The sequence below is a fragment of the Moschus berezovskii genome, chromosome 17 (genome assembly GCF_049115385.1).
Source record: "Moschus berezovskii isolate FMDL1 chromosome 17, NW_MosBer_1.0, whole genome shotgun sequence".
NCBI classification, from domain to species: Eukaryota; Metazoa; Chordata; class Mammalia; order Artiodactyla; family Moschidae; genus Moschus; species Moschus berezovskii.
Window position 1 is genome coordinate 80069077 of NC_142476.1, and position 17699 is coordinate 80086775.

The window sequence follows — 17699 nt, forward strand, 5'->3', positions numbered from 1 at the left end:
GTGCTTTAAACAGAAATTCTGAACACTGAATAATGGCCCAATAAATGCTTAATGAGGGAATGAATATATGGTTCTACCAATCCACATTTTATCTTTTGAGATGGTTTCTTTCACATCTTGAAAATCTACATGAAGCCCAAGACTTGCATCCTATTCCAGGTATTTTGTGGAAGAAGGAGAAAGTGCTGTATTACACAGAGAAGAAATTCTATGCATTTTGAATACTGAGAAGTTACTTTAAAATATGAGTAGAAATACAATACATGTCATAACATTATTTGTTTGCAGTAATGAATGGTCACAACACCCACAAATTTTCTGCTAATCACAACCAGTAAAACAAAAAAATGTAAGATAGTGACAGATTTGATATGTAAGCCATTTAGTTAATATTAAACTGTCATTTAGTAGGTTAAAAATATTGGAGACAAATATTCAAAATTGAATGTCCAATATATTAAATAATGTCATTTGCAGCAACATGGGTGGATCTAGAGATTATCATACTAAGTGAAGTAAGTCACTTCACTTAGTATGGTATGGTAAAACAAATACCATATGACATCACTTACACGTGGAATCTAAAATATGGCACATAACCTATCTGCTAAACAGAAACAGATTCACAAACTTAGAGAACAGATTTGTCATTGCCAAGGGGGCAGGGGTATGCAGGAAGGATGGGTTGGGAGCTTGGGATTAGCAGATGTAAACTATTACATATAGGATGGATAAACAACAAGGTCCTACTATACAGTTCAGTTCAGTTCAGTTCAGTCGCTCAGTCGTGTCCGACTCTCCAGCACAGGGAACTAAATTCAGTACCCTATAATAAAATATAATGGAAAAGAATATGAAAAAGAATATATATATATATAGTAAATCAAGTACACGTCCTCATAAAATACTTTTTAAATTCAAAATTATCACCCCCAAATATGCCCTTTAATGAAGAATCTACTATAAAAATTTTGTTGTCCTTAAAGACGAAATTCATGAATATTTCTTGAATCAAGGAAATAAAAGGAATGAGGTGAGATTGTTCATCAGTGCTGACACAGTAACTCACAACTGCTAGAGAAAGTGATCTTCAACACATTTTCTGTTTTTTGACTTTTATTTGAGCTGTATTCCCCACGATAAAAATAAAATAAGTAGCAGGAAAAAATATTCTCTATGTTGGAAAAAATAGATGTAATCTAATTACAAATTGCAAAGTTTTCAGGGACTGATATAGAGGAGAACTACCCAAGTTTAAGAGTTACTGTAAAGCTACAGTAATCAAGACAGTGTGGTACTGGCAAAAGAACAGACAAACAGATCAAGAGGACAGAACACAGAGCCCAGTAATAGACCCATAAGTACATTCAACTGATATCTGACAAGGGGCAAATGCAATACAATGGAGCAAAGATAGTCTTTTCAACAAATGGTGCTGGAACAACTAGACATCCACACGCGAAAATATTAATTAATTAAAAACTCTAGACACAGACCTTACATCCTTCACAAAACTGAACTCAAAATGGATCACAAACTTAAGTGTAAAATGCAAAATTATAAAGTCCTAGAAGATAACAGAGGAGAAAATCTAGATAGATATTGTGTATAGCATTTTAGATACAACACAAAAAGCACAAATCATGAAAGAAATAATTGATAAGCTGGACTTCGTTAAAATTAAAATTTTCTTTTCTGCCCAAAATTTTGCCAAAAGAATGAAAAGAAAAGTCATAGACTAGGAGTAAATACTTGTAAAAGATGTAATTTATAAAGAATTATTGTCCAAAATACACCAAAAAACCTATTAAAATGCAACAATAAGAAAGCAAACAACCCTCTTACAAAATGGCCCAAATACTTTAACAGACACCTCACAAAAGAGGATAAATAAATGGCAAATAAACATACGGAAAGATACTCCACATCATACATCATCAAGGAAACACATATTAAAACAAGATCCCGCAATATGCCCATTAAAATAGCCCAGATCCAGAACACTGACAACACCAAGCGCTGCTGAGTACGTGGAGAAGCAGGAAAGCTCATTTGTCTCTGGTGAGGATGCAGAATGGGACAGACACTTGGGAAGGCAGTTCCTTAGTTTCTTATAAAACTATTCTTATCACAGGGTCCAGCAATAGTGTTCCTTGGTCTTTATCCAAAGAAGTTCAAAGCTTATGTCCACACAAAAAAACCTGCACATGCATGTTTATAGCATCTTGACTCATAACTACTAAAACTTGGAAGCAAACAAGTGGTCCTTCAGGAGGGGAATGGATAAACCATGCTACATCTGGCAAAGGTAATATTACTCAGCTATGAAAACCTTAAAATGATTGGTAGTTGCAAGAGACTGGAGGGAGAGAGAGATGAATAGATGGAGTACAAAAGATTTTTAGGGCAGCGAAACTATTCTAAATGACATTAGAATGATATGTGTGTATGTGTGTGTGTGCACGCGCTTGCATGCTCAGCTCCTCCGTTGTGCCAACTCTTGGCAACCCTATGGACTGTAGCCTGTTAGGCTCCTTTGTCCATGGGATTTGCCAGGCAAGAATACTGGACTGGGTTGCCATACCCTCCTCCAGGGGACCTTCCCGACCCAGGGATTGAACTCACATCTCTTAAATCTTTGTGTTGGCAGGCAATTTCTTTACCATTTGTGCCACCTGGGAAGTCCATCTGTATCATTTAATATTTCCAAATCCATAGCCTGCACATCACCAGGAGTGAACTCTCATCTTAACTATGGACTTTGGGTGAAAATAACGTATCAATTTAGGTCCAGAGATTTAACAAATACACCACTCTGATGCCAGACATGGATAACAGACAAGGGTATGCATGTGAGAATACAGGATGCATAGGGAAAATCTCTGCACCTTCTTATTTTTGTCATGAATCTAAAACTGTTCTAAAAACTACACAGGCCATTAGAAACCCCGAGTCAATGCTATGAAATGAAAAGCAATTGACAAGCTAAAGACTTTCTTCCAAATCACCAGAGAAGTATCCAGAGGATGGTATGACTCAGTAATCAATAATTAAAAAGAAAAATGTTCTACTTTGTTTTACAGCTTCCTCTCAAATATTAAGAGTGATCCTTCTGTTGCAAGGATCATTTTGCACTGAAACAAGGTGGGATCAAAGGACAAGAAGCCCTCATCACCTCCCATCTCCCCCCATCTTGCCTAGAGCCTCAGAGTAATGCAGACATTGCCATCCACACTGCCTCACTTCTGAATCCTTCCCAGATGGTTGGACAAACAAATTCATGAATATAAACACGGCCCATCTTGTAGAGGAAGTTGTGTAAAAGTCAGCCTCTAGCCAGAGGGAACTGGAAGATGGAAGTTATGTATTAACAAGGAAGGGATCCGTGATATATTTTGGAAAGAAAATAATAGCTTGCTGAATAGTGCACTAGTGAGAATATATCTTATACATGCTTGCTCTCTCACATCTGGAAATACATAATCCAAAATGCTAACAGTTCCTACTCGAAATAAAAGCAGGGGGACAATGGAGCCTTCCACTATTTATATTCTTCAGTGTTGTTGGAAATATATCTAATTTTCCAGAAACACTACTTGTGTAATTTGTGTGTGTTAGTCACTCAGTTGTGTTCTACTCTTCGCAATTCCATGGACTGCAGCCCTCCAGGCTCCTCTGTCCATGGAATTCTCCAGTAAGAATACTGGAGTGGGTTGCCATTTGCTTCTCCAGGGGATCTTCCCAACCCAGGGGTGGAACCCTGGTCTTCCACATTGCGGGCAAATTCTTTACTATCTAAGCCACCCTGCTGCTGCTGCTAAGTCACCCCAGTCGTGTCCGACTCTGTGTGACCCCATAGACGGAAGCCCACCAGGCTCCCCCGTCCCTGGGATTCTCCAGGCAAGAACACTGGAGTGGGTTGCCATTTCCAAATTAACAACAAACAGAAATATGAGGAAGGCTTAGAATTGTATATTTCTACTGAGGAAAAATGAGAGGCCTGTTCACAAATTTTTAATATGCCCCAAACTTTAAGACCTGGTTATAACCTCCAGCAACTTCTTTTATCCAGTTGTCAGGCAGACCACTGGGGGCTGGAAGAATGGAAAAGACGCTGGTCTAATTATAAGCAGTAATGAATTTGTGACTTCATCTTGATTTCACTGAGAATCAGTTTTCTTATTAAGATGAATACTCTTTGATAATATGGTTATTAGGGGGAATCAATGATACATGTCAAGAATTACTAATGATACATCAAGAATTCTTAAAAGAATGAAGAAAATCAATGTTTAAAATATTGGGTTGGCCAGAAAGTTCATTTGGGTTTTTCCATAAAATGGTGAGGAAAAACCCAAACTTTCTGGCCAACCCATATTTACGCAAGCATGTTCAGTTTCCACCTGGGTCTGAGGCTTAGTCTCTGAGCATACGTGGTGGCTTTACAGATTTCTCTGTACACTACAGTTGTTCTCACGTGATGCATCAGGAGCGGCCTTGCCCTGACCTGGCCCCGACCTGGCCCCAGCAAAGCCTCTGGTCCTGGGAGGGAGAGCGGATTTGACCTTCAGTCTGCTGGAGGTGACTCAAAGTCTAAGTGACTCAAAGTGGCTAAAATCTCTGCTCAGTTCCTTAGATTGATGACTAACCATCAGTTGGTATTTAGAAAGTGTGCTATATACACCTTTTATGAGGTGGTTTGTGAAAATACTGGCTGAGTGTTGTGCTTGAGTGCCTGGGGACCAACCACATGTGCACAGACCCTGTGCAGGGAGGGCAGCTCATCTTAGATTCTGGTAAGATGCAAACCCAAGCACAGACCACGAGGAGGAAGTTGTCTTGGCCAGGCTCAACCAGGCTTTCCTCTGTCCAAATACAGCTTTCTTTCTCCTACTGAATGTGATTCCTTCATTTTTGCTCACTGACTAAACATGCTGAGATAATAAGTGGTGGGAATTTTTTCAAAAATTAAATTAAGTGAAATTCCTGACTTTAAGGAACTTATGCTCTAGAAGGGAATACATGGTAACAAAAGAAAATGCAAAATGTACATCATTTTACATTTTTGGATAAGCAGCAAAGACTAGACTAGCCCAGAAGGAGCACAGCAGAGACTTGGAAGAAAGACAGCCAAGGCATAGCAGTCTGTGCACTGGACTTGGGATGAGAAGTTTCTGCACCACAGTTCTGCCCCTTAAAAAGCAGCAGGCTTTAGGTCAATCATTTAAATCCTCTAACTTCAGTCTGCTCATCTGTAAAACTTGTACTATTACCAGAATTAAGGAATATAAAAATTAAAGAATTTTTTAAGAATTAAAGAATGTTAAAATATGTAAAGTATTTGTGAACTATTAAAAACACTCTACAATATAAAAGCATTGTCAATGACTAGGAAACTCAAGAAATATTTAATTAGAAAAGACAGCACTGAAGCTACAGGAAAGGTCAGGGGCAGGCAGAGGTTAGCCTTTTTGGGGAGGGAAGAAGTAAGAGAGACACACAGAAGACAGATTGCCAGAAATGCTCGGAGAACGGATCTCCCCATAAACTCATTAATAAAGCATGGGAGGCAGACAGTTCTGCGTGAGGCTGGAAGTTTCAGAAAAATACAAAAACAGCTGTGAATGCCCAACTAAGTAGCTGAGACTTTATTTCTTAGACTATAAGGAAACACTGAAAGGTTTAAGGTTTAAGGTTATTTATTGCGTGATCAGAGACATGACGTGACACACTAAAAGTTTGCGGGACGGAGGTGTGAGGAAGCCCAGGATGTAACATGATCTCCTAATGAATCCTGAAACAGCTCAGGTAAGAAAAACTGGTAGAAATCTAACATGCACCATTTACATTCTAGCAATTCCTTTTTTAGGATCTATTATACGCAAATATATTTACATGAACAAATCTACATGAAAGTGTATGTAAAGAAGAAATTGTATGACTTAACTAACAGTGATATCGTTTAAAAATGGAAAAACCTAAATGTTATCCAGGAAACATTAACTAAACAGCAATGCATCTATACTATGTGATGGATGGTGGTTTAGTCACTAAGTTGTGTCCTACTCTCGCAACCCCATGGACTTTGCCCACCAGGCTTGTCTGGCCATGGGATTTTCCAGGTAACAATACTGGAGTGAATTGCCATTTCCTTCACCAGGGGATCTTCCTCACCCAGGGATCAAACCCACGTCTCCTCTGAATTGAAGGTTGATTCTTTACCAACTGAGCCACCAGGGAAGCATACTATGTTATTCTATGCAGTAATTAAAAGAGAATTAAACTAATGGGAAGTGATAATGGAGCTATTTCTGAAATGCTAACTGGAAACAGCAAGTCAAAGTTCGAAACATAAAGTAAAATCACATTAGAGTGCTTTAATGTACATATTTGCATATGTATATACATGATTGACTACACCTGGAGCTGGAAGGTGGTAACAGAAATGAACTCCAGGAAAAGGAATTAGGGCAGAGAGAATTAGGAAGGAGAACATCCATGTGTCTTTCCACAAGTGTGGAAAGACATGTCCCTCAACCCTGCTCTACACACTGGAAACAAAAGTATAAGACAAACAAGAAATTCTCTCCAGGTCACTTCCGTTCTGGTGATAGAAAACAGATAACATGTAGATCATGAAATATTGCACATCTCAAAGTACAACGGAGAGATACAATGGGGAATAACTCAGTGTAGACTTCAGACAGCATGATTGTTTAGGGTTTCTACTGCCACTGATGTAGTGACTTTAAACAACATCTACTTATTATCTTGAAGGGGACGACAGAGAATGAGATGGCTGGATGGCATCACCGACTCTGTGGACATGAGTTTGAGTGAACTCCGGGAGTTGGTGATGGACAGGGAGGCCTGGTGTGCTGTGATTCATGGGGTCTCGGAGAGTCGGACACGACTGAGCAACTGAACTGAACTGATTATCTCAGTCTCCATGAGTCAGATTTTTGGGTCCTCTCGCAGGTCTCACAAGGCTGCAGTCAACGTGGTGGCCAAGCTGTCTTCTTTCTGGAGGTCTAGCCCGGCTCCAAACTCACTAGGTGAGCTGGCAAAACTCCTTTTCTCAGGGCTATCCCACTGGGAGATCTGCTTCTTACTGGTTATCAGCTGGAAGCAGCCCCAGGTCCACCTTTCACATGTGGAGACCGTCTCCACAGACAGCTCACAGCAAGGCAGTGAAAATCTCGGTTCCATCTGCCAGGATGGAACCATGTACAACATAACGTAACTGTGGGCGTGACATCCCATCCTCGTAGCTATGTTTCATCATGAGAAGCAAGTCACAGATGACACCCACACTCTGGGAGGGGATGAATCAAGAGTGACTCACTGGGGTTGCCCTGGGGTGAGTCCACCACAGTGACCAGGAAAGCCCCTCTATATATGGGTGGACATTCAGGCTGAGATCTGAATAATCAGAAAGAGGCAGCTATCTGTACCCAGTGGTGGACTACCCAGGGTTCCCAAACACTGCCAGGTATTCCCTGAGCACTGATGAGTATTCCTCTAGCACTGACATGGTATTCTCCCAGCTGCTGCTGCTGCTGTGTCACTTCAGTCGTGTCCGACTCTGTGTGACCCCATAGACAGAAGCCCACCAGGGTCCCCCGTCCCTGGGATTCTCCAGGCAAGAACACTGGAGTGGGTTGCCATTTCCTTCTCCAATGTGTGAAAGTGAAAAGTGAAAGTGAAGTCGCTCAGTCGTGTCTCACCTTTAGCGACCCCACGGACTGCAGCCTACCAGGCTCCTCCATCCATGGGATTTTCTAGGCAAGAGTACTGGAGTGGCTTGCCATTGCCTTCTCATGATGCTGCTGCTAAGTCACTTCAGTCGTGTCCGACTCTGTGTGACCCCACAGACGGAAGCCCACCAGGCTCCCCCTTCCCTGGGATTCTCCAGGCAAGAACACTGGAGTGGGTTGCCATTCTCCCAGCACTGACAGGTATTTTGGGAGCCCTGGCAGGTATTCCTTGAGCACTGGTGGGTATTCCCCAGCTGCTGGAAGTGCTGGAGCCTGGGAGTGTCCAGTTGAGTGAAATTAATTAAACGAGTTGACCATCAGACAGAGGCAACTCTAATGTGGTGGCAGTCTAAGAAAGCAAACCAAAATCTAAGCCTGTAAATGCCTCAAGGTTCCAAAACTGAAACCTAAGGACAACCAACCACAGATAGGCAACTAAGATTGAGCTGTAGCCAATCAATAATTTTCTCACTTTGCTTTGGCCTTTCATCTACAAAGGTCTCTCCCCAGTTCCCGTTGGTGGAACACGGCTAACCTCTTCAGGTTTGGCACTGCCAAGTTCAATTTATTACAGCTTTCCTTCAATTTGTTGTTGTTCAGTAGCTGAGTCATGTCTGACTCTTTGCACCCTCACGGACTGCAGCATGCCAGGCTCCTCTGTCCTCCACTATCTCTCAGAGTTCGCTCAAATTCATGGCCATTGATTTTTGCCTTTTCATACTGTCCATGGGGTTCTCCAGGCAAGAATGCTGAATGGTTTGCCATTCTCTCCTCCAATGGACCACGTTTTGTCAGAACTCTCCACTATGACCCATCCGTCTTGGGTGGCCCTGCACAGCATGACTCATCGCTTCACTGAGGTATGCAAGCCCCTTCACCATGACAAGGCTGTGATCCATGAAGGGGTTTCCTTCCATAACTCCCAGTAATGATGAAGAGTGAAGGCCTGCCCCCTCGAATCAACCTCAGACAATTGTAAGGGACCAACCCAGACTCAAATCCTCGTGGGGTCAGCTGTGGATTTAATAAGGCTGTGATGCAGCCCCCTTTCTCTGCCTGCACACTTGCTTCCCTCCCTTGCACAATGTTGACCCCAAGAGCATTCCCTAATAAAGTTCTCATATCCTAATTTCTACTGCAAATTTGTTTCCTGGGAAACTGAACCTGCAGCAGTAGCGATAGAATGATTAGAGTAATAAACATTCCAGAAAGAGGAGACTGCTAGTGCTAAGGCTTTTCAAGTAGGAAGGGCAGGCCAAAAAAAAAAAAAAGTGATTGAGGTTAGAGTTTAACTGTTCAAAAGAATGGCTCAACTTGAGGTCAGAAAATTAGGTCAGTGTTAGATCACACAAGGCTGTGTAAGCCAAGATATGGAGGTTTGATTTTTCAGTGTGATGGAAAACCATTTATATTGTACTTAAAAATGAAAAGTTTTTAGATCAATAAAAACCAATTCAATATCAAGATAAAATATGCAAATAACAGAGAATAGCAAGAGAATAGAGAATAAGAGAATAATAAGAGAATAGATAAATAGATACATTTGGTAACAGATGAAACCCTGGAAAGGGAAAAGATGCAAGTTTCTCTGACCATATAATGGACAAACAAGAGGTAGAATTAAGTTATTTATCATCGGTTATAATCTCTGATTTGGTTTTAATAGAAAACAATGGAGCCTGTGGTTATGATAAACGTGTATTTGAGAAATGCTTATTGATGTCTCCACATACTTTTAAATTCAGCTCTTTCGAATGGGCATATCCTTTGCAAACAATAACAAGACAGCTGACCCACTAAATATGGCACCCTAACAGGAAATAATGTTTACATAGAACCTGAAATCTTTACTGTTCAATTCTCTCAAGCTGTGCAATGTATTCCTGCAAAGAAGCAGTCTTTTCTCTGTCACGCCAAGACGAAGAGCGCTCAGGGATATGGGGCTCAGATAGCTTTATCAACAATGGTTCCTTTCAAAAGCAGAGGAAGCTGACAGCAAAGATGTTTGAGAAGTGGGATTTGAAAAATTTCATAAATTCCTCTTTCTACTTCTTTCCACTTAAAGACAATTCAAATCGCTTGCTTCTACCCTATAAGACAAGCTCACATTAAGCTTTTAACCTTGACAGAAAGGAAAACTGCAGTATCATTGTGTAGGAGGCTGCCTGCTGAGTGCCACGAGCAAACTAACATTCTTTCTCAAGTGGAAAGATGAAAGTTCTTGGCACATTTCATCAGGGAGAGTCAGACATTAGATCTCTGGGACTTAAAAGTAGAATGATGTTAAAATTTCAATAAATTCTCTACACACACTACTAATATTAAGATTTTAGTCATTCAACTGATGCAAAATGTAATTCAAATGGATACTAATTATTTTCGACCCATGTATCTAATGAACCTTAGAGTTTAAGCAGATGAAAAATACTTTACCTTATTTATTTATCAACTCTTAGACCTTTGGTAAAAAGGAGTACTCTGAAGACAGAGTTGGTCTTAACCTTGTTAATGATGACAAGGAGACAACTAACCTATGTGTTGCTATTGTTGTTTAGTGGCAAAGTCGTATCTGACTTTTTGTGACCCCATGAACTGTAGCCCGCCAGGTTCCTCTCTCCATGGAATTTCCCAGGCAAGAATACGGGAGTGGGTTGTCATTTCCTGCTCCAGGGGATCTTCCCGACCCAGGGATTGAACCCATGTCTCTTGCATATGCAGTAATCAAAGAAAAATAAACATTATTCCTCACTTTACAAAAGAGAAAACAAGTCCAGTGACATCAAACAGTTTATCCACTATCACAAAGTCACTAAATGATAAAGACAGGGATAAACCCAGAGCCCTGATGCTGTCTCAGCACCCGCTGTGGTATTCCTACTAGGTAGGCTGCTTCCTCCCCAGCACCACCTGCGCCTTAGAATACGATCTTAGGCAGAAAGGCAGAGAGCTAACGGCACCTGTCAGATTTCATCAGAATAAAAAGACTTCAGATACTTAGAGCTGTAGTGCTATGGGAACACTTAAAAAGTGTGAGTAGTCACTGTGCTACCTGATTTCAGCTTCTTTGCTTAATAATAACTTGTTCTCCCAATATCTCTTCTTTAATAGCTGAAACTTTATTAAGACCGAAAATAAATGCAATTATCTGTGAAGGATGCTATATCTGTGCTTGAGTGTACACTGCAGAGTGAAAACAGGAATTAACTGCAAACAGGCACAACGGGACTTCTGGGAGAAGTTGAAATGCTTTAAAACTCGATTTTGATCAAGGTTGAACAATTCTATAAATTTACTAAACTATTGGATCACAAATTTACAATGTGAATTTCATAGTATGTAAATTATATCTCAATAAAACTATTCTTAAAGGATAGGAAAGAATGGGGGTGCATATTACTGCTAAATATGAATAGTATGACTATATTAATATAAAATCATTGATAATGTACTTGAAGGAAAGGGAATAGAGTCACCGAGCATGTGGATTTGAGAGAATGAGCACGAAAGGGGCTAAAGAAAAAACAGGAAGGGGACATGATTGATGCCAGCCTTTCCTGCTGTTCTGCACCAGGCAAAATGATCATCCAGCAGGGTCATCCCAAAACCTCCACTTAATAATTCCCTGAGGAAAATTCAGCATGGAGCGGAGAGGTGATTCCTCCAAGACCACAGAACCAGTCTCAGAGCTCAGTTCAGACTGAGCCCCTAGGACAGAAATCCACATTCTAAACAAGTGAGGTCTGTCTGGAGCATTTCTATTATACTTAAATATTCATCCATTCAGTGAACTTTTGTTGAGCAACTCATATGCCAGACGTGGCCAGCCATCAAATCCTCGTGTGTAATTCCATGAGGCAGAAGTATCATTGTGATTTTAATGTCACGCGAGTCTCCTTAGGCCTGACCGACCTACAAAAACAGGCAAGGTCATGTTAACGGCATCTACCCAAACTCTCCCGGCCTTTGATACGTTTCCCTCAGAGGATCCCAAACGCTGGCAAAGGCCACCTATTCAGACAACTTCTGAAGAGTCCCAAGGATGTTGCTCTGGGAGCAGCTCTGAGATGCTGCCCTGCACATTGTCACGGGACAGCACTATCTCATCTGGGCTCTCCCAATGATGGCACGCAGAAAAGTGCAGTTCTGTCTGGAGAGGGCTCAACAGCTCTCGTTTTCTTTTGAATAGGGAATGCTAAGGAATGATGCCTGTCCATCCACACTTGAAAATACTTTAGCACAAATGGTTCAGTTTTTGCTTACCCTTCTTTCAGCACCAGACATGAGCCATTGACCCTGAATGGAGACATGTGCCACCCCCCACGCTGAAGTCAGGACTGCCACTTGCCTATGATCATCAAGGTTTTGTTGCTGAGTGCAGCCCACCATATCTAGCTTTACCTTTGCTTGTTATGGGCCAGGTCCCAGGGGCCTTCCCAATCCTGCTCAGGTACATCTCTAGGGAACCATCCAGCCTCATCCCTCTTCCAAGTATGTTTACCCAATCCAAACCCAATTTTTAGACTGTGTGAATCTGATAACATCAAGGATTCTGTTACGAGCCCCTCATCTGCCAGAGGATACCACTCCCACAAGCACAATCCCTTCTGAATTAGGGTTTGGTCACCTGCGTTCACTCTATTAAATATATCTCACTAAGAAACCTTCCTAACATCACAGAACATTACTTATACTATATAAATATACATGCAAACATATGCTATAATGCGAACTTTGTAATGATAAACCAGTCCATAAACATTTACGCAGTTCTCAATATTCCTAATTTTTTAACCAATCATGTCTAACAACTCAAATTTAGATTTTTCAAATAATATATCACCAAATTAACAACTGAACTGAAGGTTAAAGAAAAGAGATAGTATGAAATAAATATCTTTTAAATATAGCAAAAGAGTTCACCTTTAAAATAAAACATATGGGTTTGGGTTTTCATTTTCTTTTTTTTTTTTTCTCATATTTTCTCTGGCTTTAAAGAGGAATCTACAGAGATAAAATAAGTCATCTGTAGGAGAGCTCAGTAAACAACAGCAGTGTTTACACAGTTCTTCATATAAGCTTTGAAAAAACGGAGCATTGCACATCTAAACTTTATGATGTCCATAATTCACTGCTGCCATCCTAGGCTTTGAAGATTGCTAAATTATATCCTTGATCTTATATGTATACAAGAAGAATCAATTTACACTTGGCTATGTAGTCATGCACTATGCATATTCGTAAGACCAGAACATTTATAATTTGATAATATTGACTAAAGCTTTGACCTGACTTATTCTGCATTTAGCTTACAATTGAAATCTCTATAGTACCCATACTTGTTAAAAAATAATGTACTAAATAGTGTTTTAAAAATTCATGGTAATATCTCCCAAAATGATACAGGGAATTTTTATTTTTAATGATATATTTAAAGTTGAAGATACAAATTGAGTCAGGTTCTCCTAGCATCTAAAATGACTCCTAATGTATAAGCTATTTCACTAGAGCAGCTTCACAGAACAGTTAATAAAGAACTTGCTGCCCATTGAGGCTCTTAGAGAAACAAATTAACCTGAAATAAACTTAGGATACTCAGAAAGACCAACTGATAAATAAAATACATACATATATTCGGATGGGTATTTTGGATGGGTATTATTTTTGATAAATATATGATAGATGGTAAATTATTTCATTTGAATATGAACATATTATAATATTTTATACATTAATTTATTGATTGATTCAACAAATATTTCCTGAGTGTCTAGGAGAGGCACAGTGATTGAAGCTGTGAGAAAATAAGGTAAATATCAGACAACAATTCTTGCCCTCATAGCACTGCTTTCCAATGAAGGAACAAACAATAAACAAAATAAGTGGATAAAGTGGATAAATCATGTCAGGTGGGGAAAGTGCTGGGGGGAGGAATAAAGCAGAGCAGGATGCTGGGGACATATGGAGCAGTTATGATGGAAACAGGATGGAAGACCTCAGGGAAAAGTGACACGTGTCCAACAGCCTGGAGATGAGAGAGCCCATCTTGTAGCTTTCTAGAGAACGAGAAATCTAGGACAAAAGAACAACAATTGCAAAGGCCCTGATGTCGGTATACTTGGTAGGAGAACAGTGTAGATATGGTGACAAGTAACTGGGGAGAAACTAGAGAAGAGGCAAGGTGGGAATGTGTGTGTGTGTGTGGGTTTATAGGGCCTCTTAGGCCACTGTAAGAACTTTACTTTCGTCCAAGTGAGATAGGAAATAGACTAAGATAACAAAGTTGTGAACAAATAAGTAAAAAGAACTAGTTTATATTTTTAAACACTTATTCTGATAGTTTTGTTGAAAATCGACTAGAAGGCGGCAAATGCGTAAGTACCAAGCCCAGGGAGGCAGCTCTGAGACTCTCACGCGGAGAAAGGCAAGGACAGGACCAGGGCCACAGCCACGGCGGTGAGAACGGTGACAGTACGAGGGCAGAGCCAAGAGAATTACCTTCCATATCGGATTAGATGATGGGAGGAAGAGAGGAGACAAAAGTGATCCAATTATTTTTAATCCAAGCAACTGAAAAAATGGGGAAGACAGAAGGAGAACTAGCTTTCTGGGTGCAGGCTGGCAGGTCAGAAGGTGATATGATTCAGCAATTCAGTTTTGAACATGTTAAGTTTGAAATTATTATCAGTCAGCCAAGTGGAGGTGAACAGTGGGTGATCTGAGCCAGAAATTATGTGTATGTGAAAGTTTTTGATAGAGATGAATGGATAAATACAGAGATGGATGGAAAGATAAATGGTTCAGTTCAGTTCAGTTGCTCAGTCGTGTCCGACTGTTTGCGACCCCATGGACTGCAGCACACCAGGCCTCCCTGTCCATCACCAACTCCCGGCGTTTACTCAAATTCATGTCCATTGAGTCGGTGATAAACAGTAGATAGATTTTTAAGGCCATGAAACTGGATGGCATCACAAAGTCACGGAGTTCAGGTAGAAAACAAAATATCTGCAAGGACTGAGTCCTGGAACATTCCAGTAGGAAGTTAGGAAGACAAGGGAGCAGCAAAGGAGACCAAGATAATTTCATCACACATGTATATTAAAAACTTGTGTAAACCTGGACATTCTATTCTTCCCAGATCCAAGAGGCTGAAGCATTACACACAGTGTTGCCATGTGAAGGGGAGACACAGCCTAGAACTGTGTACCACTCACTGTCACACAGAACCATGAATCTACAGGCTCAACTTGTAGCTCCCTCCAGGAAAAGATATCAGGTAGTATCAGAGATCAAGAACCCAAAAGTGTGATCAGGAGACAGAACTAGCTCAGTCACCAAATCATTTACATTCATTCAGCTAACAGTGAGCAGAGCCAACTGAGTGAGCCACTGTCCCAGGTGGGCACAATAAATTCAGAGCCTACTGATAATCCTACAAATGCAAAAACATATACATATATATGCATTTTAATGCTACATCACCATTTACAATAATGGGAAAATATTTTTCTTTTTGGTCAGTATTGCCAAGTTCTGCGTAGACGGAGTGCATTAAACAAAGATGACAGCAACAATATTCTCCATCTGTGGGCTTCCCTGCAATGTGACCTTGCCCATTCCTAGACAGAGCTTAGTCCCCCTTTTCTTAGGATCTAGGTTGGACTTAGTGACCAGTGTGTAACCAAGAGAACATAAAGGAAGTGACTCTATGTGACAGCTGAGGCTAGGTCAGAAACACTGCACCATTTCCACCTGGTTCTCTTGAAACACTTGCTTTCCAGACACCACTGTTAGGACTGGGGCTCCTGGAAACCAGTCACCACACTGTCAGAAGCACAAACAAGATGGAAAGGCTGCAGTGCACAACCAGGGGGTGCCTGCCCCCTTAAGTCATCACCCATCAGGCATTAAGAGCCTTTCTTAAGATTCTGCCCCAGCATTTGATGCACCCTCATTGTAGTGCTGGAGAAGCCCCTTGAGAGTCCCTGGGACTGCAAGGAGATCAAACCAGTCAATCCTAAAGGGAATCAACCCTGAATATTTATTGGAAGGATGGATGCTGCAGCTCCAATACTTTGGCCACTGATGCAAAGAACTGAATCATCAGTAAAGACCCTGATGCTGGGAAAGATTGAAGGCAAGAGGAGAAGGGTGTGACAGAGGATGAGATGATTGGATGGCATCACTGGCTCAATGGACATGAGTTTGAGCAAACTCCAGGAGATGGTGAAGGACAGGGAAGTCTGGTGTACTTCAGTCCATGGGGTCACAAAGAGTCGGACATGACTGAGCAACTGAACAACAACAGCAGCAACAACAGCTATTTGAATCTTCCAAGCTGAGGCCCAGATTCCAACGCTCCCTATCTGAGTTTCTGAGCATAGCACAATAGTTTCCATTTTGTACCACTAAGATTTGAGTATGAATTATTAAGCAGCAACAGATGATGGTACCAATTATGTTCTCGTCATTTAACTCATTTAATCTTCAAAAGGAATCTATTAACGTTATTATTCTGTGCATTTTACAATGGGAACTGAGCTTTAAGAATGGTTAACACAGCTAATAAATGGTAGAACCAAGATACAAACAGAGTTACAGACCCAGAAATGGTAAAGAATGTTATGATACACAGTGTGGGCAAGAAACTATGCTAGGCACTGGGAAAACAGGAAATAAATACATGAAATAACTCATCTTTGATACTTTCATAAGCAAAATAAGGAATCCAGATATTCATATGTGGCAATCACTTTCTTCTCAAATTCTTTAACTCAGTGGCCTTGCAAACAGTGCACTCCCTCATTAATCATGCATTCAGTAAGTGGTCACTGGGTGCTAACATGATATTGATCAGGAGGCCAGCCGATGGACTAGGCAGAGAGAGAAAATGAAGGAGAGGGTGCCTTTATAAATCAGCCATGTGTGTTCTATTCTAGGAGTAAGATTTCTAAAGCATCTTGCTAATAAAGGGAAAAACAGTAGGATTGAAGGTTGAGAAAATGGTTCATCAAAGTAGTACATGACTCACACACGGAGAAACAAATTCTGAAAGATTACATAAAGCATGGAAGAAATGACTAAAATAGGCACATATGTTCCCGGTGGAAAGTGGAGGTGGGGAGGTACTGGGATGGGGAGCTTGCCTAGGATTGTTTCTGGGAAGAATAAATTGAGATTGACATGAAATATGTGGCATTCAGAGTTATTCACAATTGGGGGAATGATTTACATACATAGTCTTAAGATTCTGCTGTATATTTTCCAAATTTCATTTACAAATCCCACATAAAGTGTTCTGAGAAATAAAAAGGAGTTTTACCCATACTGCCAGGAGAAGCAAGGATGGCTGTGTAAGCAAAAGAAAACGTCTCTGTCTCTTCTAGATTTCCTGTGTCACACAGATATTTATTCTGTTCACTCTGAGGAAACCTAAGAAAAATCTAAGGAAATACAGGGTTAGTACACTAAGACAGATTCTACACTACATCTCAGATTGCCCAGTGAACACCAGGAGAGATGTCTGGGTTTGGTCAGAATGCATGATCATCACCCGCCTACAATCTCAAGTCACTAAAGACCTTTATTAGTGGAGACAGAACAGAGGGTGTGTGTATCCTGTGTGTGTGTGTGTGTGTGTGTGTGTGTGTGTGCGCACGCGCGCGTGTGTGTGTGTGGTTTCTTCAATGTAATGGTCTGTAGCAGAAATGAGATCTTGGTCAACTCCATTTTCCACCTTTAAAAAGGAAAATTAATATACTATGATTGTATTGGGTATAAGATAGGCCACAAGAATATATTTTACAACATGGGAAGTACAACCAGTATTTTATAATAACTGTAAATGGAATGTAACCTTTAAAAATTGTAAAAAAAATTAAGAAAATACTGTTTTTTTTTACAATATTGCCACTGAAAATACTGTTCCAATTTTAAATAATGCAA

At 40.5% G+C, this 17699-nt stretch overlaps 1 protein-coding gene across 3 annotated transcripts in view; it reads right to left on the bottom strand.

Moving 5' to 3' along the window:
• Positions 1 to 17699, bottom strand: part of LOC129551702 (uncharacterized) — a 447940-nt gene that overhangs the window by 5925 nt on the left and 424316 nt on the right. For all 3 annotated transcript variants that reach the window (XM_088845551.1, XM_088845550.1, XM_088845549.1), the window contains exon 5: positions 751 to 826. In XM_088845551.1, the coding sequence (XP_088701677.1) occupies positions 782 to 826 (45 nt within the window). In that variant the 3' untranslated portion in view covers positions 751 to 781. The remainder of the gene's footprint in view (positions 1 to 750; positions 827 to 17699) is intronic.